The sequence below is a fragment of the Hevea brasiliensis genome, chromosome 8 (genome assembly GCF_030052815.1).
Source record: "Hevea brasiliensis isolate MT/VB/25A 57/8 chromosome 8, ASM3005281v1, whole genome shotgun sequence".
In the NCBI taxonomy this organism is placed as follows: Eukaryota; Viridiplantae; Streptophyta; class Magnoliopsida; order Malpighiales; family Euphorbiaceae; genus Hevea; species Hevea brasiliensis.
This window is the reverse complement of record NC_079500.1, coordinates 95,423,630-95,448,451: the sequence shown is the minus strand read 5'-3', so window position 1 is coordinate 95,448,451 and position 24,822 is coordinate 95,423,630. Positions and strand designations below refer to the sequence as shown.

Sequence of the window (24,822 nt, the reverse complement as noted above, 5' to 3'; positions counted from 1 at the left end):
CAAATTGGTGGTCCTTGCAAAACTTATCATCTCCATATATAAGGCATAAAATATAAAATATTTGATTCTCGACTTTCATATTACATTGAAGTTGATTTAACAGACCTAATTGCATTAGAAACCATAGCAAACTGCAATGATTTTAGATTGATTTAGCATGGTTTCTTCCATCGGCAGAATGACCACATAAAACCCTAGAAATGGATAAACTAATTGCAGAACTCATTAGCATTCAGTTTGAACGAAGTTTCAAGCTTGAGACAACTAAAAGATAAACAATGAAAGCCATGGTAGATCATTACCTGGTCAATCCCAAACTCGACCACCTTTTCCTCAAGTAACTTATTTAATAGAGCAATACCAGATGTCATTGATATTATTGACACGATAAATCATATGTCACCATATATATGTAACCAAGCCCTTACATAACCTCCCTGACTAGCCGGTGAAATGCATTCATTATAAGAAATTATCTAAAATTAAAAAGTTTTGGAATCAAATTAAACAACTGTAGCCGGTGATATGTATAAGAGAAGTAAAGGCTGTGAGGCTAAATAATTTAAAACTTTTAATAATTATCATTAACCAAAGATAATATATGATTAATTGCTACAGTTGTTAGGATTCTTAACAGTTGCATGCGGGAAATGTTCATTTATATAAATCAAAAAAAGAAAAAAATATATAAAACAGGATATATGGGCATTTTCCTCTGTATATTGACTTATATTTCTTATAATGGATGCATTTTCCTCGTCAATCTCATTATAGCACATTAAAATTATGATTACGGGTGGCATATTGTACTTTTTTAATATTAATTTATACATTAAAATAAAAATAAATAAATAAATAAAAATATATTATTTATTTTTATTTTTATTTTTAAGTTTTTTTTTAATTTACATAAATAACTTTTTTTTTTCAAAATGTGTAAACTTAGTTTTTTTTAAAAAATCATTGATTAAAGAAAAGGGAGAGAAAGTAAATGAAATTTGTAATTTATATTAAAATTTATAGTTATAATAAATATAATAGACATAGTTTAAAATTTAAGTTTTAAATCTTTATATTTTCTTATATAAATAATTTAAAAAATATTTTAATAAAATGACTTAATTTTTATACATAAAATAATTTTATTATTTTTATTATTTTATATTTAATGTGAATCCACTCTATCACTCTGTGCTTTTTTCATGTATAAATAATCCAGAAAATAAGGCAAACATGATTCCATAATTTCCATTGTCTGCAGCAGAAAACTATTACACAGACTGCATAAGTACAAATTAAAGACCTAGGAGACAAGAGCACTGACACAACCAAAAAGATGAAAAGAAATCAAACCCATGCTTCAACTCTGACAAATTTTCCCAAATACCCACTTCTAATTCCAAGCTTTGAAGAAAACAAAAACACATTAGTAACATCCCAATTTCTTCATGGTTCCAAGAAAGACTCTTGTAAGAACTGTCTTGGACTGCAAAGATTCCTTGAGAAGCTTTAAAGCCTACGCAAATAAGAAATAGTGATCAGGCACTAGGCTAGAAATAGCTAATTACATTGGATATATACGCAAAATGTGAAAAAGGTCGATCAATGGGAGATAATTAGCTTACCTCATCCATGCCTAAATCAACCACCCTTTCTTCAAGTACACTTAAATCCTGGATCTTGAACTGGTTGAGCAAAGTAATGCTTGATATGGAAGACATAGGGCTCACCTCCAGATTGTCCATCACCATGTAAGTGACCACACCCTTCACAAAACCCTTCTCATTAGAAGGCACGTTCCATCTACCATGTCCTCTAGCGCTGCAACTATTACAAGCCAAAACCACATTTGGCTCCTTTGCCACATATTTGTTACAATATTGACATCTGTATATTTTCGAAGGGAGTTCATCACTTAACAATAAGAGAGGTATTTCAGTGGCGGAGATGGAAACTGTTGGCTTCAAAATGGATTCTTTGATTTGGCTTGTTCTTATGTAAGATTCATCGAGTTCGTTAAAGCTCTTATACAGGTTCCCTAGGCAACCCACCATGTCTTGCTCTGTTAAGAGCCTAATAACAGTCCCTAAAGGGAGATTTGAGGAGGTATAGAAGGAAATCAACAAAATCTTTTCCTGCTTCTGCAAAAATAACCTTGTGGCCCTTTTTATCTATAAGAAGCTTCAAGCTTACCTTGGATGTTGCCATATCGGGTATAAATTGGCTTAAAGGTTAAATCTCGATGTTTCTTAGAAGCATATTTATAATGGAAATAAGCAGTAGCAAGCTAGGGCCTGTTGGGGTTCTCTGCATGGGGAAGACGGAAAATAAAGTCGAAGACAATAATTGCTGTGTTTACCAATTTTTCGGCTGGTTAAGTACTCAAGTTATTGTTTGGGAAATGAACCTAGAAATTTGGAATCATCTAGAGCTAGAGCTCCACTACTTGGGATTTTTTTTTTTCACATCGGAACGAACCATTGCATGGGAAATGGTTAATAAATTAATTATCTCTTGCATGGCAATATTGTTGGATTCGACAAAAGGCATTCGAATTCTATTGTAGCTAAGTTAGAGAAAAAAGAAAGAGATGCTAATAATAATAAAAAAAACTGAATCAGTGAAAAAAAATTGAAGAATCTCTAAAAGTTGAAAAAAAAATTAAAAAGAGTAGCTGGATAAATAACCTTCCTCCTTCGAAGTCTGGCATGATAATTGAAGAAGCTGTTCCCCACTATTCTCAACATCCAAAGGCGCGTCAGAACCCAAAATTGTAGCTGGTTCTTCGAAAGATGTGCAAGATTGATTAGGGGTGCAGCGCTCTTTGAATGTGAAAGATCAATTTCGCTGGAATCTTGCCCGATTCCGACGAGGTAAGGCCATCGGAAAATTTGTCACTATCTTCGCCAAGTTGACCCCAGTAACGGAAGATTGAGGGCAGTGGAGGTTCCTCAATTGCTGTGATATTAAACCTCAGACAATCCAAATACATAGAGATTTGTTTGTTCAGGGGCTCATGGGTGTCAACTAAAACAAGTAATCGTGCATGATCAATCCTTGTTCTGGAAATGGCATTAGCATGCGTTGCAATATGCGAACCACACAAATTGCCCAGCTACGAAAAGTTTTTCCATTCCATAAGTGCAGAGGAACACCATGAAATCTTAACCATACCAATCGATTCAAGGAGGTGAGTATAGGTTCCCACGCACGGTTTGAACTCAGTAAACCATTGATGAAGCCATTCAGCTTGAATTCCCCTGAAAATGTCTACAACTTCAATTGAGTCGAAAGACAGGAGCACTTGATTGCCTCCGAGAGGCATAATTTTAATCGAGTGCACACCTTCAGCAGGAAAGTATTGCTGAAGATGCTCTATTGTAGCAGGTTTCGCTGCAGTAGCCACCACTGAACGAGAGAGCCATTCTTTATTGGCCTCCAATTCTTCCTCGGTCTGTGCCGCCCCAAAAAATATTAGCACTGCAGCAATTGTTTTGTACAGATTGGTTGGGACAAATATCCAACCCGCCCAAGGTCCACTTCTCCAGCTGACGATGATTCTTGCCGCCACCCTTAGATTGATTTTTCTGCAACGTTTGATTGGCTTGAAGAGGTGCTTTAGGTGTATGCTCAATGCGAGGTGCTATATTCTTCCCCTTCCCCCCTTTTGTCACCCGTACGTGAATTGTTCCCCTGATCACTACCCATCGTTTCTTTACGCAAAATTATGGATTGAAATGCTTTGATTTAAAGGACCCAATCCAAAAACCCATTAAGATCTTCAAAAGCTTTCTCAGCTCCTCCTTGAAGAAGTTCTTATTAACCCAAGCCTCCTGCCTCTTTTACCAAGTCTATGAGAAATAAAGACATCAACAATTCTTCCAAGCCTTGAGAGGGATTCCTGAATAGCTCTAACCTCCCAATCTTCAAGGAAATTTCCAAATATATGGTTGGAAGATTACTCTCCTGAGGATTGTGATTCAGGTTGGAGTTATGGGGAGGACGAAGGCGATTCTGTTTAAATTTTTTTTCCCTTTACGAATTAGTTTTTAGTATCAGTATGCATGCATGTATTTTTAAACCAATGTTGCATATAATATATTTGGCGTGAATAACAGTTGACAATGACAAAATTAGATAGATATTCATGCCACTGTTAAACATTTTACGTAAATTCACTATTGTCAAAAGTATATCTACATTAAAAATTGTAGACGTTAATTATCTATATGTAGCAATGCTCTTATTGCATATTGTTAAGATCATATAATATATCGATTATGTTATTTACACTTAAGTAATGAAAGGGTATACAGATCCATTATCACTGCCTTTATATTATTACTTGATTTAAAATAAAGTAAATATTTTTTTGTTATGAAAAATAACATGATTTAATCAAATTGTACCATTCATTTTATTAAATTTTTGTAAAATGATTTTTTTTTTTTCACAAAATAATCAATTACAAAAAATTTATTAACTTAATGAAAAAATTAAAATTTTTTCACATAAAAGAATATATATTAAAAAATATTATAAATAAAATTAAATAAAATACACTTATTTGACATTTCACACTTAATATCTATTATTTTAATTAAAATTTAAGATATTAAGAAAAAACGAGTAAATTATATAGATGGTAATTTAGAGATATGTAACAGTAAAGTGTTTAAATTTTAATTTTTAACACAAATTTTTTTTTATCTTTTATTCAAGTAATATAAAACTATTATCACCTTTAGCAGTTGATTTGGAAGCTATTCATGCTAACAATAACTTAGGGTAAACAGGTTTTGAATTACTAAAGTATTAATCTATGCAATTTAGATCAATGATACGATGGGTCAAAAAAGAACATGAGAGAAAAAAATGAGAGAGAAATTAATTATAAAATATTATTTTTAATTAATTAAATTTTTTTATCAAATTAACAAAAAGAAAATATTTTTTTTTTTTTTAAATTTGACAAGTGACTCATTAACCAAAATAACCTAGAAACCAAGGTTACAAAAGCATTTTGTGCTACGAATTAAAGTATCGTCTATGTAATTTACTCCATTAAAAACCAAAATCAAATTAAACACAATTAGACGATCATTTAACATTTTGACTTTGATACAATTCGACACTTTGATATTTTAATTTTAATTTGATTTGATTTTTAGTCTTTTAATTAAATTCTCATAATTTTTAATTCTCTCCAAAATTCCTGTCATTTTTATTATATATATACATATATGCCAAGTAACGTATTGTGCTTACTTGCTGCCAATAATTCACTATCCATAATGGTAGCTAACAGCTTAGTGATGGAGCTTCTATCAAATAATTTCATTACTAGAAATATGAGTTAAAGACCACTGAGAGCAGGGTGGAAGTCAAGAAAACAGAATCCTTAAAGATAGAAATACATCCGCATAGAACAGAACTGAGAAAAGAAAATCAGGTCGAAAAGTGCAATCAAAGAAGAGAAATCCAATTATCATCTTCAAACGGTGGTCCTGGCAAAACTTATCAATGCAGATTTTTTCCCACCCATCTCCATAGATCAGGCAGAGTTTCTTCTATAATCTGCTACAAATTGGGTGTTTAGCAATAAAATCTTACATGCAAAGGCTCATTTTTGTGTCAATTTACTTCCCAAAAAACATTTTCCCTCAAAAACAAAAAGTGCAGAAGAGAAAAAACGTATTCCTCCCATAATGTAACAATGAAAATCAACCACTTTCTCAACTATTGATTAGGGCTGAGCATTCGGTTCAAACCGAGCCAAATTAACTAAATTAGCTTATTTTGAAAATCAAACTAAACTGAAATGAATGAAAAATCAAACCAAATCAAATCTCTCTATTTTTGTTTGATTCGATTTAAACTGATCAGTTTTTTAGTTTTGATGATTTTTTACTTTAGACTTGATTTTAAAGTTTTTAGTCTAATTTTAACCTTTTTTAGAACCTAATAACCACAAATCAATGAAATTAAGCAATTTATATATAAAAAATAACATATAATTCATGAATTCATTATAAAAATAAATCAATTTAAAAATTAATAAAGTAATTCAATTCAATTTGGTTCAACTGATTTTTTCTCTCAAAAATAAACCAAACTAAAATAACCAAAATTCCTAAAATATAAAACCGAACCAAACCGAATTATTTTAAAAATCGAATTGAATTATCAAATTAAGGTAGTTTGGTTCGATTTATTCAGCTCAAGCCGAATAGTGCTCACTCCTACTATTAAAAAAAAAAACAAAAAAGAAAAATCAACATAGTCAAATGGAAAATTTGTAAGGTTCAACAACAACATATGGAACTTACTTCAAAACATTGTTAGTATTTCAGCCAATTTAACTTCAGTTCAATGCACCATCCTTCACCTCCTTGTTCACAAGGAAAACACTAGTAAGAGCTGCCTTCGACTGCAGAGAAGCCTTCAACAATTCCACACCCTAAAAAATAAGAATAAAAACAGACTATACAGTAGTTAAAGATGCTCATCATTCAGTCAGTCTCAATCATAAATGAATCTAACAAAACTGCATTTAACCATTCAGTTCAGTTTGGCTCTTAATATATTTCAGTTTGGTTCCTTTATATTGAAAATTGAAGTCAATGTAGGTACCTTTTTATATTGATTTATAATAGCTTTTTTAATTTTTTACTTTTCCATCTTTTGAAGCTTCACTGTTCCCTGGGATTGGCTTTGTGTGTGGATTACATATACAATATATAATATTTGATTTTGGATTTTCATATTACATTGAACTTGATTTAACGGCCCAAATTGCATCAGAAACCAAACCAAACCGTGATGCTTTTAGATTGATTTAGCATGGCTTCTTATTTTAAAATAGTTAATCTCAGTTTCAAAATTTTATTTTGTCAACCAAGCCAAAGCAAATTACTCACACTCCTATCGGCAGCATCAGCACATAAAAGCCTAGAAATGGATAAACTAATTGCAGAACTCATTAGCATGAATAACAAAGGTTTGGACAAAGTTTGAAGCTTGAGAAAACTAAAAGAAGAACAATGAAAGCCATAGTTGAGATCATTACCTGGTCAATCCCAAACTCGACCACCTTTTCCTCAAGTACACCAAAATCCTTAACATTGAACTTATTTAATAGAGCAACACCAGTTATCATTGACATAATTGACACCGATAAATCATCTGTCACCATATATGTAACCAAGCCCTTAACATAACCTCCCTGGCTAGTTGAATTAGCTGGTGAATCATTCATTCTGATGAATTCCACTTCCTCAGACATGTTACATGAGCAGCGCATGCATTTAATGTTTTTGTGGTCAGTCACACATGGGTGATGGTTTGGACAAAAATATAACTTTCTCTTCATTGGTTGTAGATCAGACTCAGGCAGCATGAGAGGAACTTCAGTGGCAGGGGTTAGAATGCTGGGATTTAAAAGGGAATCCTTATTTTGATTTGGCTGCATATAAGCTTCATTCAATTTTTCAAGGCTCTCATAAAGATTTCCTATGCAGCCTACCATGCTTCCATTTGTGAGGGCCCTGATAACAGTACCAATAGGCAAAGAGAGAAGGTTGAACAGGAAATCCACAAAATCTTTTCCTGCCTCAGCAAAAAGGACTTTGCTTGCTTTCTTATCAACCAATAGCTTCAAGCTCAGAGTGGGGGTGTTCATTGTTAATGCTGCTAAAAATAAAGGCAAGCTAAAGATTAGCTTCATTTTCAGAAATATTCTCTGTTAGCATTAAAAAAAAATTGCAGTAAAGATCAGTATTTATTAATGCAACCAACATATACTAGAAACAGTAAAAGAAACTAAAAACCATAACAACGAAACAAAATTCATTAGGGGAGGGGAAAATAACAGGTCGTCAGCATGTGCGGTATCACTTTCAAAACCATTTTCTTCCTCTAAAACAAGGCAAATGAAGATTCAAATGATTTGTGTGATTTTCTATTTGTTTCCTGGAAATTTTATCCCCCAAAATTTTGTGTATAATAGGAAAAAAAAAACTACATACACAAAATTTAGTCATATCTGTCAACCAATTACAATGGTATGCTGTTCAACTTACTTCACTAATGCTTGCATGATCTGGTATTAAATTCATCAAAATGATGAATATGATCATCCATCTTATCAACATCGTTACCTATGCCAAAAATTATTCCATTCAACAACAATGTTTTTTGAAAAAAAAGAGATGAACAATGTAGATCTTCCTAGTAATTCAAAGCATAGACAGTGGCTGGTTCCCCCACCATAATCTAGTTCTGATATCATTGAAGGCACATCTTTTCCTTGATCCTTGTACATACAGAACTATTAACATTAACAGTGGATTATAATATGACTTATAGCCCACACTTTCCCTTTCACAAATATTTACATTTACCTTCCTAGATAACTGACACTATCTATAACCACAAATTCTAGGAAAATTGACGATTTCAAGACATATCTTCTGTTACCTACAGTATTTCCCATCCCTTAAAATCAATTTGAATTAAAATGAATTTGCATTAAAGATAAAATTTTTAACATGGTAATTATATAGTACTTCTAATTTACACTCCCTCGCAAAGAGTGTTGAAAGAATTGAAAAACTTTAGCTGAAACCAAACATATTCTAAGGCCATAAATGGTATTCACTGTCATTCTTCAAAATCAAATTCTTAAGAGGGACAACGCAAAATATGGCATTACTTTATACCACAAAAATGCATTATTTTCAATAACAATGTAATGACACCCAAAATGGCATTAAATGTATAAACATCATCAAACACTTTCCCAACAAAATTCTTCTATTCCTAAAGGTAGAGGGAAGAAAAACACAAACAAAGTCTAACATGGAAGATTCTGAAGGGAGGGAAACACCCATGTCTCTAGGGAAAACCATTGGATCCAAAACAAGCAAGCACATAGTATAGAAATCAACAGCCACACAATAATACAAGAAGCAAGAGGGTACCTCCCCTTTCGCTGTAATCACCCTCCAGTACAAAGAAAAGCGAGAACTGAGTCACTCCACAGACAATAAGAATCGTAAAATCCAAAAAATGGAGTAATTTTGCAATTCAAAGATGGATAAAGAAGGCAATTTCCTGCTATATTATTTGATTGACTGGACTGCTCTGCATTTGATGTCTTTTTTCAGTTCAGTCTTGACTGAGGAAAAGAAAGTGTTTGCGCGGGAAAGTCTTCACGCCTAGCCGCAGTACAATCAAAGGCCCATCACCTGCCATCTCTACTCTTCCCGCCAGGGAGAGCAGTTTTCGGTTTAAACAGAATCGAATCGAGTCAATTCGGTTCAATCAGTTCGGTTTTAAAATTTAATCGGTTCAGTTTGATTTATAATTTTTTATAATTTCGATTAATCGGTTCGGTTATTTTCACAAAAAATAAAAAAATCGAACCGAACTGAAATTATTAATATATATATATATATATATATATATATATATATCAAGGAAATCAAAGAAAACCAAACCGAACCCTAAGATTTTTTAGTTTTGATTTCTAATTTTTTTTGTTTTTATGTTTTTATTATTTAGATTTAATGTTGAAAATATGAAATTTTATAAAATTCGATTTGATCGATTTAAAATCGGACCGAATCGATATTTATCAATTTGATTCGGTTCGATTTTCTCTTATTAATCAGTTTGGTTCAATTTTTAAAATTTTTTATTTTTAATTTTCTATTTTATCAGTTTGATTCGATTCGAAACCAAACCAGCCATTTGCACACCCCTACTTTCTGCTAGGTTGAGCGAACTTCATCTATAACCCAAAACTCTATTTTCTATATTTAATAAAAAAATATTAAATAAAAAATTTATTTATAAATAATTTTATCATAAAACTCATTTGTAAATGGAATAAATTTTATTATAAAATTAAATCACACAGATCTTAGCTCATTTCAATTATTAATTTTCAAAAAATTTCAAAGTTTTAATTTAATTAATTCTATCAAATTAATTGAACTATTCGAAATTTTGAAGCCCATATATGCGTAGTTGGCCCTATCTTATTTTGTTTTAAGGTCATTTTATTTTAAGGCCCATTTTCAAGGCCATATATTAGCTCACCTCCAACTCGAGTATCAAACCCAATTGGCAAGAGCCAATTTTACCATATTTTATTACTTTACTATGTACTAAAAGAATGCGCACGTTTACATTTTTAAGAATAGTAAAAAGACTATTTTACCCCTCTTGATTTCTTCCATTAGCTTCTCTGTCATCGTCCTCGCTGATCATCGATGACTACACGATGAATTCACCTACAAATTAGGCAATTATTCCACTCGCATATGGCACGTGCCCACACAAATAGAAGCTTCGAAGTTTGCAGCAAATATTCAACAAGTTTTACAATAGCATCATCCATATAATAATTATTCTTTTAATAATAAAATACATAATAAAAATATAAAAATAAATCATATAAAAATAGTTGTTATTTATTTTTTTTTATTGATAGGAAATAAAAATAAATCATATAAAAATATGATGTTCTAAATTAAGTAAAATAATCAAACAAAAATCCATTCAAATTAACTTACAATTAAAATTTAATAGTGATGGTGCATAATTTTAATTATTATTGTATAATAGTGTTAGGTTTTTTAAGTGGATTAATAAATTTAATTTTTTGTTATAATTTTTCGTTTCTGATTAGACTCTATAATTAAATATTTTTATTATCGTTTATTGAATATATTATAATAAGTAAATAATAAATATTTAATTATTAATATTTATTAATCTTAAACTAAACTATATATATAACTAATATAAAATATAGTGAATTATTAAAATTTTATTTGAACTAAAATTATTTAATAATTATAGTAATTATTTATAGATAATAATTTATTTTTAAGATGTAACTATAATATTTTATATTATTATAAAATAAAATAGTAAGATTTTGATCCAAATTATTATTCTTTTGTTACAATATTGTATTAAAATTTTATTTCAATTGAATTTATTAAATTATTTTAATGATTATTAATAAACAATAATTTTATTTATAAGATGTAATTATAATATTTTATATAATTATAAAATAAAATTAGACATATTTTCAATATAAATATTTTTCTATTTATTATCAAATTAATATGATAAATATGTAAAAAAAAAAAATACCCGTAGTGTTGACCCCGTGTAGCTCAAAATGAGCATTGATTTTGATGATAACAAAACTCAAAGAGAATCTATCTAACCCAACTTTAAAGTGATGTGTAGATTCTTTGTCTTATTACTAAAGAATTCTTGAAGTTGCATCTAAGGAGAAAGGATACTCAAAAGCATTTCAAGACAAATTCAAAATGAGAAAAGGACAAGACTATGGAAGCCAAGACTCAAAGAAAAGGTATGAAAGGCATAGTATTAAGGAGTGAGTCTTAGGTCTTTTGTGAAAAGAATGGATGAGAATTTAGTCATATGGAGCTCAAAAATGAAATTTTATTTTCTGATTATTTTTTCTTACCATGACCTTGGATACTACCATTGAAATATTTTTTAAGGTCTAAATCATTTGACTTTGCAAGTTGAGATATGCAGCTGTTGACTTAGTTTGCTAACTGGTTTACTAAATTTTTTAGTTTACTAATGAGTTTGCTAAAAAAGTTAGTTTACTAACCAGTTTACTGACTGCTCCTAAAATTTCATTAGTTTGCTAATTTATCAGAGCTGCTCAACTTCGCACAAAAGGACAAAATAACGACTATTTTGTCTTGGGCAGTGTGTATAACGTTCCAAAAGGGTTTCAAACGGTCTAAAATGATTTGGGACTATAAATACACATTCTCTACTTTATTTACACTTGATGAAAGCTTACATTTGAACTCCAATCTTGATTTTTCATTTATTGCTTTCATTCAAGAGCTTTAAAGATTTTGAGCTACCATTGGCAAATCAACTCAACTCTTCTTTATAGTTTGATTTGTATTGAGTAAGAGTGAGTGTTGAAATATAAATTGCATTTAAGAGAGGTTGTACAAGCACCTATTGAAGCTTGAGAGAAAAAGTGCTTGTGATAGCATTTGTGAAGGTTTCAAGCTACCTTGGTAAAAGCTTGGTGTTGAAAAGTTGTAAAGGGCTTTTGGTCTCTTGCCTTCAAAAGAGCAAATAGTGGAGAGAAGACTCAAAGAGGGTTCTTTGAGAGAGTGGATGTAGGCTAGTTAAGCCGAACCACTATAAAAATCGTTGTGTTTGATCTCTCTAACCTTTACCTCTTTACGTTTGTGCAATTTAAATTTTTCCTCATATACATGATATTGAATGTTGGTTAAATAAATTGAGTTGATAAATTTATGGACATATTGAGTGACTTGAGAAATTGGTTGTATATAGTATGATGCATGTTTTGTTAGATATTGCCATATACATTGATTGAGGCTTGAATTGCAACTTAGGAACACATTGTTGAAGCACATATTACTTTCATTTTACTTAGTGAAGCACCTAGTTGAACAAAGCCACAATTTTTCATTAGGCTACAAGCAATGGCCGAAAAATTGTTAAAGTCCAATTCACCCCCCTCTTGGACTATTTTGGGACAATAAATTGATATCAGAGCCTGACTCTCTTGCTTAGGGTATTACAACCTTAGAGTGATCCATAATGGCTAGTTCATCTAGTAATACTGCCGATATACCCGCACCATTAGTCGAAGGCTACTCAATCACTAGACCACCACTTTTCAATGGCACTAATTATTCATTTTGGAAAGTAAGAATGAGAAATTTCATACAATCTGTAGATATTGATGCATGGAGAATCATTAAAAATGGTCCACATGTTCCTCAAAAGAATGGTCCAGGAACTTCAAAAGTTTCAAAACTTGAAGATGAATATGATGACAATGATTGGAAGAAAATTTCTATAAATGCTAAAGCTATTAATATTTTGCATTGCTCACTTGATCTTAATGAATACAATCGTGTTTCAGGATGTCAATCTGCTAAGGAAATTTGGGATAAGCTTGAAGTGACTTATGAAGGAACTGATGTTGTTAAAGAGTCCAAAGCAAACCTTCTTATTCGAGATTATGAGCTGTTTGAAATGAGGCCAGGAGAATCAATTGCGGATATGAGTACAAGGTTTACTGATCTTGTAAATCTTCTCAAAGCGCTCGGTAAAAGATTTGAGGAAGCTGAACTTGTGAAGAAAATTCTTAGATCACTTCCAAAGTCTTGGGAAGCAAAGACAACAGCTATCCAAGATACCAAAGATTTCAAAACATTCACCTATGATGAACTCATTGGTTCTCTCATTGCACATGAGATGGTATACAAGAAAGATGAAGTTGAAAATGAGCAAAAGAAGAAGAAAAGCATTGCTCTCAAGTCAAATAAGGATGAAGATAAGAAGAAAGGAGTTGCATTCAAAGTTGACTCAAGTGACAACTCAAGTGCTTCGAGTGATGATGATGATGAGATGGTTATGCTTGCAAGAAAATTCAAAAGAGCTTTCAAGAAAGGAGGAAGCAAATACAAGAAATTCTTGAAAAAGTGTACTCCCAAGGATAAACACTTCAGAGATTCAAAAGAAGAAATTGTATGTTATGAGTGTCACAAACCTGGACATATCAAGCCCAAATGTCCATTGCTCAAAAAGAAGAAAGGAAAAGAAGATAGGAGCAAGAAAGCTATGAAAGTTGTTTGGAGCAACAGTGAAGAATCTTTAAATGATGAATCAAGCGACAAAGAGACTGCTCTTCTTTGTATGATGGCACTTGAAGAGAAAGTCGAGAGTTCACAAAAGGAAGAAGAAAGTGACAATGAGGTAAATTCTTATGAATCTCCTAATATAGAAGAACTTGAACTTGCATTTGCTAGAGTATATGATGAGTATAGAAATTACAAGAGAAAATGCACTAAAATGAATTTAGAGATTGAATCATTGAGATCACAAAATATTGCCATGTCAAATGTGCATAAAGAAAATGAATTTTACAAAGGACAAATTGCTTTGTTTAAAGAACTAGACTTAGAGTTGAAATCCTCAAAAGAAACTTGTGAAATGCTCATTGAGAAAAATAAAGCTCTTGAAGCCAAAGTAGAGTCTTTGACAAATGATTTGGCAAAATTTACAAAAGGAAAAGAAACTCTAGATGTACTTCTTGGAAACCAAAGAATTTCAAATGAGAAATATGGAATTGGTTTTGATGGTTTCATGAACTATGAAAAGTACAAGAATCATTTCATTAAAGCATCTACATCCTCTTTGCCTAATGTTACATGTTATTATTGCAATAAAAGAGGTCATATGATTAGTTCTTGTGCACTTAGAAAAGGTCATCTTAAGGTAAAGAAGGTATGGGTACCAAAGGGAACCTTACCTAAGGTCACTAACCCCCAAGGACCCAAAGTTGCTTGGGTACCTAAAGCTAAAAGATTAAATTTCAGGTTTGTTGCAAAGGGATGAAGGAAAGTGATAAATGGTATATAGATAGTGGTTGTTCAAAGCACATGACTGGTGAAAAGGACAAGTTTTCAGAAATTGCAATAAAAGATGGAGGATATGTAAAATTTGGAGATAAAGGAAAAGGAAAAATAATTGGAAATGGCACAATTGGAACCAAACCTTGTATTGAAGATGTGTCGCTCGTTGAAGGACTGAAATACAACTTGCTAAGTGTAAGCCAACTTTGTGATAAAGGCTTTGAGGTAAAGTTTACTTCTTCTCTATGTACAATCAATAGTTTAGATAATGACACATTGTTCATTGCAAATAGATCAAATAATGTGTACTTGCTTGACATGAATATTTTTGAAACTAATCATGGTACATGTCTAGTATCTCTTGATAACTCAAGTTATTTATGGAATAGAAGATTAGGTCATGCAAGCATGCATACACTCTCAAAATTATCTAAGAAAGAACTTGTTAATGGTCTTCCCAAGATTAATTACGAAAATGAATTCCAATGTAGAGCATGTGCACTAGGAAAGCATACTAGAGCATCTTTTAAATCCAAGAATATTGTGTCTACCACTAGGCCATTAGAATTGCTTCATCTTGATTTGTTTGGACCTGTAACTCCTACTAGTCTTGGTGGAAAATTATATGCTTTAGTTATTGTTGATGACTATTCAAGATATACATGGACATTTTTCCTTGCTCACAAAGATGAAACTTTTGAAAAATTCACCTCGTTTAGTAAAATGGTTCAAAATGAAAAAGGCTTTTGCATCTCATCTATAAGAAGTGACCATGGAACTGAATTTGAAAATCATTTGTTTGAGAAATATTGTGATAAACATGGAATCAATCATAATTTTTCAGCTCCTAGAACACCACAACAAAATGGGGCAGTGGAAAGGAAAAATAGGACTTTGCAAGAGATGACTAGAACTATGTTGAGTGAAAATAATTTGCCAAAGTATTTTTGGGCTGAAGCTGTTAATACATCTTGCTATGTGTTGAATAGAGTTTTGATTAGATCAATTTTGAAAAAGACCCCCTATGAGTTATGGAAAGGAAGGAAGCCAAATATCTCATATTTCAAAGCATTTAGTTGTAAGTGCTATATTTTAAATAACAAGAATGATAACTTAAAGAAATTTGATGCTAAATCCGATGAAGGAATCTTTCTTGGGTATTCAACAAAGAGTAAAGCCTATAGAGTGTTCAATAGAAGAACTTTGGTTATTGAGGAAACTATTCATGTTTTGTTTGATGAGACTAACCCTTCTATTAGAAGGAAAAATGCTTGTGATGATAATAATGAGCAGATTTTTGGAAAAGAAAATTTAATATCAAGTCAAGAAATGGAACAAGTTGATGACAAAGATGAGGAAACTCAAGGAGAAACTACAATAGATATCCATGATGCCAATGAAGATCAAATTAATGAAGAAATGCCAAATTTGGAAGAATTACAAGTAAATGAGCCCCAACATGAAGATTTACCTAAAGAATGGAGATTCCATAGAAATCATCCTCAAGAAGACATTATTGATGATCCATCTCAAAGGATGATGACTAGAGCACAATTGAGAAGATATTTTGGTAATGTTGCTTTTGTTTCACAAATTGAACCTAAATGTTTTGAAGATGCTCAAAATGATGAAAGTTGGATTCTTGCCATGCAAGAAGAACTAAATCAATTTGAGAGAAATAAAGTTTGGAATTTAGTGCCTAAACCAAAAGATCATTCAATTATTGGTACTAAATGGGTTTTTAGAAACAAAATGGATGAAAAATGCAATGTTATTAGAAACAAAGCTAGACTAGTGGCTCAAGGCTACAACCAAGAGGAAGGGATTGATTTTGATGAAACCTTTGCTCCGGTTGCTAGAATTGAGGCTATTAGGATGTTGTGTGCCTTTGCATGTTTCAAGGATTTTATGCTTTATCAAATGGATGTCAAGAGTGCATTTTTAAATGGTTATATTGATGAGGAAGTGTATGTTGCACAACCTCCAGGCTTTGAAATCATGAGTATCCAAATCATGTTTATAAACTTACTAAAGCTTTATATGGTTTAAAGCAAGCTCCTAGAGCATGGTATGAAAGGCTTAGTAAATTCCTTTTACAAAATGATTTTCAAAGAGGCAAAGTGGATACAACACTTTTTGTTAAGAAGCATCATAATGATATGCTTATTGTGCAAATTTATGTTGATGATATAATTTTTTGTGCTACTAATGAATCTCTTTGCAAGAAATTTTCTAAGATTATGCAGAATGAATTTGAAATGAGCATGATGGGTGAGCTCACATTCTTCCTTGGACCTCAAATTAAGCAAATGAAAGATGGCATCTTCATAAATCAATCAAAGTACATCAAGGATATGCTAAAGAAATTTAAAATGGAAGATTTGAAGAGCATGGGCACTCCTATGAGTTCAACAATTAAAATGGACAGTGATGAAAAAGGTAAAGAGGTAGATACCAAGCTTTATAGAGGTATGATTGGCTCTCTTTTGTATCTTACTGCATCTAGGCCAGACATACACTTTAGTGTTTGCTTGTGTGCAAGATTTCAATCATGTCCAAAAGAATCTCATCTAAGTGCAGTTAAAAGGATTTTTAGATATCTCATTGGCTCACAATCAATTGGTTTATGGTATCCAAAGTGTGAATCATTTAATCTTGTTGGCTATAGTGACTCTGATTTTGCTGGAAGTAGACTGGATAGAAAAAGTACTTCAGGTACTTGTCAATTTCTTGGTCTTGCACTAGTTTCTTGGCACAGTAAGAAACAAACTTCAGTAGCTTTATCTACAGCTGAGGCAGAATATATAGCTGCTGGTAGTTGTGTTGCTCAAATTTTATGGATGAAACAACAATTGGAAGATTTTGGTTTAAAATATAATCTTGTTCCAATTAGGTGTGACAACACAAGTGCCATAAACTTGGTCAAAAATCAGTCCAATATTCAAGAACTAAACATATTGAGATCAGACATCATTTTATTAGAGATCATGCTCAAAATGGAAATATCAAAATTGAGTTTGTTACCTCTGAAAATCAACTTGCTGACATTTTTACAAAACCTCTTAATGAAGAAATATTTTATAGAATTAGAAGGTAAATTGGTATGTGTGAACTGTTTGTTTGAAATTTAATTCATAATAATTTCATGTTTTACATTTTGTTTAATATGTGAGTGAACTGCTGTACTATAAGTTTGCTAAGAAATCTTTAAAGAATATTAGCTAACTTGTTTGTGTACTCGTGAAATTAGTTTACTAAGTTGTATGCTAATATTGCGTGATGAAAATTAGTTTGCTATATCTTGTACTGTTCAAATTTCAAACCGAAAGGTGATTGTTCTTGAAATTTTTCTGCATGTCTAGCAATGCATTTATCTTTTCACATTTGATATTACATTCTCAATGCTGTGTCAGACATGTAGAAATGTTTATGTGTGCATATAGGGACAGATAAATTTGTTTGAAATATAGAATAAAATAAAAAGTAAGAAAACTGGTTCAGTTGAAAGTACAGTAACACTGAAAAGCGCGGGACTCAAGAGGACTTAAACCCTCTGCCACACGAAACCTCCACGCTTTCTCTCTCTCTCCTCTGTTTCAATTTCCGACACCTCCCAAAACATACCCAATACCTCTTTCCGGCGAAACATACCCTAACTCACCAAAAATCTCAAGTTTCCTTTCCTCTTCCTCTCTTCACTCACCGAAACACCATTACCCGATTTCATTTTTGTCTTAATGGCTCGCACCAAACGAAAATCCCCTGTTGCTGCAGCTGCTTCATCTTCCTCGTCAGCCTCTGACGATGTTCCTGTCGCGGCATTGCGAAAGAAAATGAAAGGAAAGCAAAACTTGCCGAAATCGAAATCAGCTAGTGAGTCTTCAAACTCGTCCAAGGGTGTCGAATCCCCTAAATCGACGCCAGAAAAGAAAAAGGCAGGACAGAAGCAAGGGATGGCTACCAAACGAAAAATGCGTACCGAAAAATTTTCAGTTTCAGTGGATAAAGCACTGTTGGATTGCAAATTCATCAAATGGGAGAACTTTAATCAGGTAAACTTTCAATTTAAAGAGCTTTTTGAGTTTCAAGGATGGTTGGATGTGTGTGAATGTGCAAATGAGTACTACCCTAGGCTTGTTCAAGAGTTTTATAGAACCATGAGAACTGTTGATGATGAGGATCGATTTGAAGTGATTTTGAATACCAATACATATAGTGTTTCTGTTGAACTGATAGCCACGGCTTTGAAATTGCCCAATGATGGAAATAAAATTTCCACACATAAGGATGTTGCTAGGGTGGCAGGATTCAATTTGGTTTGAGTTTGAAAACGAGGTGTTCCCTGTTAACACTGCCGCAAATGAAAAATCCACCAGTACAAAAGCCCTCGAACATATCAAAATCATTCACAGTATGGTGAACTACATTTTCTGTCCTAAATCTGGTAGTTATGGTTATTTGAGTCACTTGGACATGTGTATTATGTGGCACATTGTTAACAAAGTAAGGATGAATTTGGCTTATTTAATTTTCAAGAACATGTGCAAAGCTTATGGAATTGGAAAACTGCCTTATGCACATCTCATGACTGCTATGTTTAAAGAACTAAATGTAAATGTTTCTAAGGAAAGCTCTAGGACTGATTTGATTGTGCTTCGAGAAATACACTCTGACACTGATGGAAGAAAGAAAAGGTTTGAAAAGGGTGGTTCTTCCTCAGCTAAGGTTGGTTCCGATTCTACAAATGAATTTATGAGTGAGCTTCATTTTTAGTTTACTAGTCTGTTTGCTACTATTGGTTTTTAGTTTGCTACTGCACACCTTACTGCGCTTACTTTGGGCTAACATGATTCTTTTTGGATTATTTTCTCCTGTTTCCTTTTTTATTGATGACAAAAAGGGGGAGAATGGATATGGATATGTGAATATGTGTTCATACTTGTGTTGATGAACATGGAAATATGGAAATGTGTTGATATACTTGTGAAGTGTGATGATATGTGAATATGTGTTGATACTTGTGTTGATGGAAATGTGTTTATACTAGTGTTTATACTTGTGAATTGTGAATATGCTTTATAGCATAAATTCAGGGGGAGCTTATAATAGATTTCTTGGAAATTATGTGCATATATTTAGGGGGAGCATTTTCGGTATACTATAATTGGATTTACATACTCACATAAACTTTCACACACTTTTATTTTTTATTGTTGATTCAGTTGAGTTTTGTCATCATCAAAAAGGGGGAGATTGTTGACCCCGTGTAGCTCAAAATGAGCATTGATTTTGATGATAACAAAACTCAAAGAGAATCTATCTAACCCAACTTTAAAGTGATGTGTAGATTCTGTCTTATTACTAAAGAATTCTTGAAGTTGCATCTAAGGAGAAAGGATACTCAAAAGCATTTCAAGACAAATTCAAAATGAGAAAAAGACAAGACTATGGAAGCCAAGACTCAAAGAAAAGGTATGAAAGGCATAGTATTAAGGAGTGAGTCTTAGGTCTTTTGTGAAAAGAATGGATGAGAATTTAGTCATATGGAGCTCAAAAATGAAATTTTATTTTCTGATTATTTTTTCTCACCATGACCTTGGATACTACCATTGAAATATTTTTTAAGGTCTAAATCATTTGACTTTGCAAGTTGAGATATGCAGCTGTTGACTTAGTTTGCTAACTGGTTTACTAAATTTTTTAGTTTACTAATGAGTTTGCTAAAAACGTTAGTTTACTAACCAGTTTACTGACTGCTCCTAAAATTTCATTAGTTTGCTAATTTATCAGAGCTGCTCAACTTCGCACAAAAGGACAAAATAACGACTATTTTGTCTTGGGCAGTGTGTATAACGTTCCAAAAGGGTTTCAAACGGTCTAAAATGATTTGGGACTATAAATACACATTCTCTACTTTATTTACACTTGATGAAAGCTTACATTTGAACTCCAATCTTGATTTTTCATTTATTGCTTTCATTCAAGAGCTTTAAAGATTTTGAGCTACCATTGGCAAATCAACTCAACTCTTCTTTATAGTTTGATTTGTATTGAGTAAGAGTGAGTGTTGAAATATTAAATTGCATTTAAGAGAGGTTGTACAAGCACCTATTGAAGCTTGAGAGAAAAAGTGCTTGTGATAGCATTTGTGAAGGTTTCAAGCTACCTTGGTAAAAGCTTGGTGTTGAAAAGTTGTAAAGGGCTTTTGGTCTCTTGCCTTCAAAAGAGCAAATAGTGGAGAGAAGACTCAAAGAGGGTTCTTTGAGAGAGTGGATGTAGGCTAGTTAAGCCGAACCACTATAAAAATCGTTGTGTTTGATCTCTCTAACCTTTACCTCTTTACGTTTGTGCAATTTAAATTTTTCCTCATATACATGATATTGAATGTTGGTTAAATAGATTGAGTTGATAAATTTGTGGACATATTGAGTGACTTGAGAAATTGGTTGTATATTGTATGATGCATGTTTTGTTAGATATTGCCATATACATTGATTGAGGCTTGAATTGCAACTTAGGAACACATTGTTGAAGCACATATTACTTTCATTTTACTTAGTGAAACACCTAGTTGAACAAAGCCACAATTTTTCATTAGGCTACAAGCAAGGGCCGAAAAATTGTTAAAGTCCAATTCACCCCCCTCTTAGACTATTTTGGGACAACACGTAGCATTAATGCTTGTAAATCCCTAAACCTTCCCCTCCATTTCACTCTCTCTCCCATCTACTGCGTATGCATGAGCCGCTCTCAAGGGACCCAGTTTACATGTGGGCCCACTATTTTTTTTTACCAAAAAAAAAATTAGACATGTGTGCCTAGGAATGCAAATAAACCAAACTCTCCGTGAGCTACTCGAGGTTCGACTCGATAAAAACTCAGCTTTAATTTGATTTATTTTCTAAACTAACCGAGTTCGAACTATAATTTTAGGTTAATTTAATAAACGAATTGAACTCAAACTTAATAATATTTGGCTCGAGTTCGAGTTCGGCTAGCTTATAGACTTAATCTAGCTCATTAAATAAGCTCATAATCTGATTCATTAAATAGACTCATAAACTAGCTCGTGAATAAATTCATAAATAGGCTCATTTTAAAGCTTGTTCATAAGCTCGTGAGCTAATTAGTTTACAAAAATATTTGTATTAATAATTGTAATTTATAATATTGTAAATATATTTATTTTATTTATGGTTATTTTAAAAATAATATATTAAAATATATTATTTAAAATTATAATATAGTTATTTGTAATTTATTTTTTTAAATAAAGTAAATTTGTATTAAAAAAAACATAATATTAAATATATGATCCCAATATAATACAATAATATATTATTAAATATTATATTATTATATAAAATTATAATATAATCAGAATAAAAAGTACATTTATAAAATATAATTATTTGTATTTTAAATATAATTTTTTTAAAAAAAAGTTAATTTTATATGAGAAATAAATTTAGTATATATATATTATTTTAAACTATTTTATCTGTATTAAAGTATTAAATAAATCAAAACTTAATTACGTAATTTTGGTAGTAGTAATACAATTTAAAATGTAAATTCATCTCTCTCTCCCTCTCTCCCTCTATATTTTGCACTTTTAAAATATTAAGTTTTAAATTTAACACTAATATATTTAATCATCATTATTACTTTATCTCTCTTCACAATCTCTTAACATATTTTTTTTATTAATTAACTAATCCATCTATATATTTTTACTGTTTATACTATTCTTTTTCTAGTATCTATTTTTCTAATATCTCTCTTTAAACTGTAAACTTTTAAAAGATTAAAGTCTAATTTTAGCACTAGTCCATTTTCTATATATATAACTTAAATATGTGTTTTTATAATTACTATTAGACTTAATATTAATCGTCTATTTATTCCATATCAATTAATTTATTCATATCTTAAATAGAATATTGGTAAAAAGTATAAAGCACCGAATATTATTTAATAAATTAAATAATCTAATATATAATCCTTTTAAACTTATTTAAATAAATTAAATATAAAAATAGTGAAAAATTCAAACTATAATATATTTATATAAAAATAAAATAAAAGTTATTAACAGTATGAGTTAATAATACAAAAAATAATATATTTCATCAAAATAACATTAGAAAAATAAAATAACAATTTAATTGTAATTACATAAATTTATAATGAAATTTTAAAATTACATAGTTTTAATTTAAAATTATGCAGTTTTGAATTGAAATAATAAAAAATAATTAATTTTATTATGAAAAATTGTAACACCCCAAATTTTATTATTTATGAGTATTTTTGGTATTTTAATTTTATTTGAATTTTAGGAATTTTTTTGAGATTTTTTGGATTTTAAAAATCGGGTTCGATTTTCCGAAAATATAAACTTTGATGATTTTTAAAAATTAATTTAAAGACCACGTGGCAAAACTAAAAATATATTTGGAGTCTACGTATTTTTCTGAGTTTTCGAATTTTTGAATTTTGGACCTCGTTTTGGTCCGTGAGTAAAAATTCAAAATTTTGTATTTCAAATCGAACCGGCCGAATCGAACCGGACCGGATCGGACCGGTCGAATCGGACTGGTCTCTTCTCTTTTTCTTCCTCTTCCTCCCGCGCGCGATGCTCTCCCCTTCTCTCTCTCTTTTCTCTCTCCTCCCCTCCCCTGCCGCCGGCCAGCCGCCTCCCCTGCGTCCTCCCCTCGCCGGCGCCGCCTCCCAGCCGTCCGCCTACCGCGCCAACGCCTGAAACTGCGCGCCTCGCGCAAGTCCATGCAGCTTCCTCGGCCAAATCCGGCCGATCCGGTCACCGATTGGACCGGGTCTTGTGTCCAAAACCATCTACTCGGCGAGAGCTTTCCATAGACACCAAGAACGCCGAAATCCATCGAGCGGATTGTCCGATTTTTGCTCGGGAAGATTTTAGCCCATTTCGACTTTTGGGCTAGATTTCTCGAAAACCGTGAATCCCACGAGGAAACCAAGGCCACCAGCACGCTCCATTCGTCGAGAGCTTCGCAACGACATAAATTTTGAATTTTTCCGACACCGTTTTTCGGTGGGTCCCACGGAACTTCGCAGTGTATTTTCGAGCATTAAATGAGCTTAGAAAATTCTGAAAATTTTATGTACTAACCCCCGTGTTATGGGCTTCGTGTAGGTATCCTCGATTCGCGGAAATTCGACAGTTGATCGGGTCTGCAAAATTCCGGCCAATCAGACCCGTTACCGGAAAAGTCTCCGAATTGGGCCGAGGTTTTGGCTAGCCCCCCATTGTCAGACGTCCCGAGCGCGTTCCCGAAGTCGGAATCGGCAAAGGTAAACCCGAACCTTGCTTTTCCGTAATTTTCTAGTGCTTAAATAGGATTAAAAATCCATAAAATATTCGTGGTAGCTTAGAAAATTACGATTCTTTTTGCAATAGCTTAGTAATATTGCTAAGGACCGCGGGGCAAAGTTTTATAATTTTTAGAGCTTGTTTGGGCAGTTTTTGCAAAAATGATCAATAATAAGGACTAAATTGAAATTTTGCGTATTGTGATGGATGACTGATTTGATGGGCCCAGGAGGGGCTGTGTGATATGATTGAACTGTTGATATATGGATTGTGAGTATAGAAGTGTGTTTTGAACCCTTTTGCAGGTTGGGTAGGTCCTAGATATAGAGGAGACTCTGCCGGATTTTCGGCACGACTTAGGACGTAATTGGTCTTTTTCTTTGTTGTATTGAGTCAGATTGTATTAAATAAATGTAATATGATTGTCAGGTGAGCCGGGACAGCCTTCTTCCTCCGCCCAGCCGCCACAGTAATTTGTCGTCAAGTCTGTGAGTAAAATATTAATTTTAACTGTAATTTCGATATTATTATATGTTCAGCATGCCCATGCATCACTTATATGCATATATTTATGTAGTTAAACTCTAGGCACGAATTATGTTGCATTGATAACTGTTAATGTGCCATGAGTGTTGTTGTGGTAATTTGGAGCAGTGTGCGTGCGTTGGCGTGCGTGTGATGTGGTGTGGACTATGGATAGGACGGGTAGACACGGCTTGAGTTCTTCGCTGGGACCAGGTCCTTCGGGGTAGACACGGCTTGAGTTCTTCGCTGGGACCCCGATTTGGTATTTAAGTGGAAGTCCGAAATGAGTTCTTGGCACCAGTTGGATTTAAGAGAGTCAGATAGGGGATCAGCTCCCATATACTATGAATGATGTTACAGGGTGTGTGAGTGCTCCAAATTACCTTTTTGATGTTATGATGTGAAAATGTTGTGTATGTTGCATTTCACTCCACAGGTTGCATTAGTACTAGACAGTTATAGAGATTATAG

The 24,822-nt window shown here is 32.3% G+C and overlaps 2 protein-coding genes and 1 long non-coding RNA gene across 4 annotated transcripts; 1 reads left to right on the top strand and 2 right to left on the bottom strand.

The window, feature by feature from the left end:
- Window positions 1–1,289: 1,289 nt before the first annotated feature.
- LOC131182543 (uncharacterized) lies at window positions 1,290–2,471 on the bottom strand. Its single transcript, XM_058152081.1, has 2 exons — window positions 1,626–2,471; window positions 1,290–1,516 (listed from the first exon to the last, which is right to left on the bottom strand). The coding sequence occupies exons 1-2, from the start codon at window positions 2,052–2,054 to the stop codon at window positions 1,427–1,429; spliced, it is 519 nt and encodes a 172-aa protein (XP_058008064.1). The 5' UTR covers window positions 2,055–2,471; the 3' UTR covers window positions 1,290–1,426.
- A 2,842-nt stretch (window positions 2,472–5,313) lies between these two features.
- On the bottom strand, window positions 5,314–9,186 carry LOC110662720 (uncharacterized). 2 transcript variants are annotated; one of them, XM_058152080.1, is made up of 4 exons: window positions 8,982–9,186; window positions 7,070–7,692; window positions 6,330–6,460; window positions 5,314–5,577 (listed from the first exon to the last, which is right to left on the bottom strand). In XM_058152080.1, exons 2-3 carry the CDS (start codon window positions 7,679–7,681, stop codon window positions 6,365–6,367), a joined length of 708 nt encoding a protein of 235 aa, XP_058008063.1. In that variant the 5' UTR covers window positions 7,682–7,692; window positions 8,982–9,186; the 3' UTR covers window positions 5,314–5,577; window positions 6,330–6,364. The 2 variants fall into 2 exon arrangements, with proteins under 2 accessions (XP_058008063.1, XP_058008062.1); XM_058152079.1 differs by having other exon boundaries at window positions 7,070–7,689; window positions 8,982–9,185.
- Window positions 9,187–23,273: 14,087 nt separating this feature from the next.
- Window positions 23,274–24,581, top strand: LOC131182542 (uncharacterized). The gene is made up of 3 exons (XR_009150816.1): window positions 23,274–23,547; window positions 23,650–23,807; window positions 24,256–24,581. It is a non-coding gene; the product is annotated as an uncharacterized LOC131182542 (long non-coding RNA).
- The last annotated feature ends 241 nt before the right edge of the window (window positions 24,582–24,822 follow it).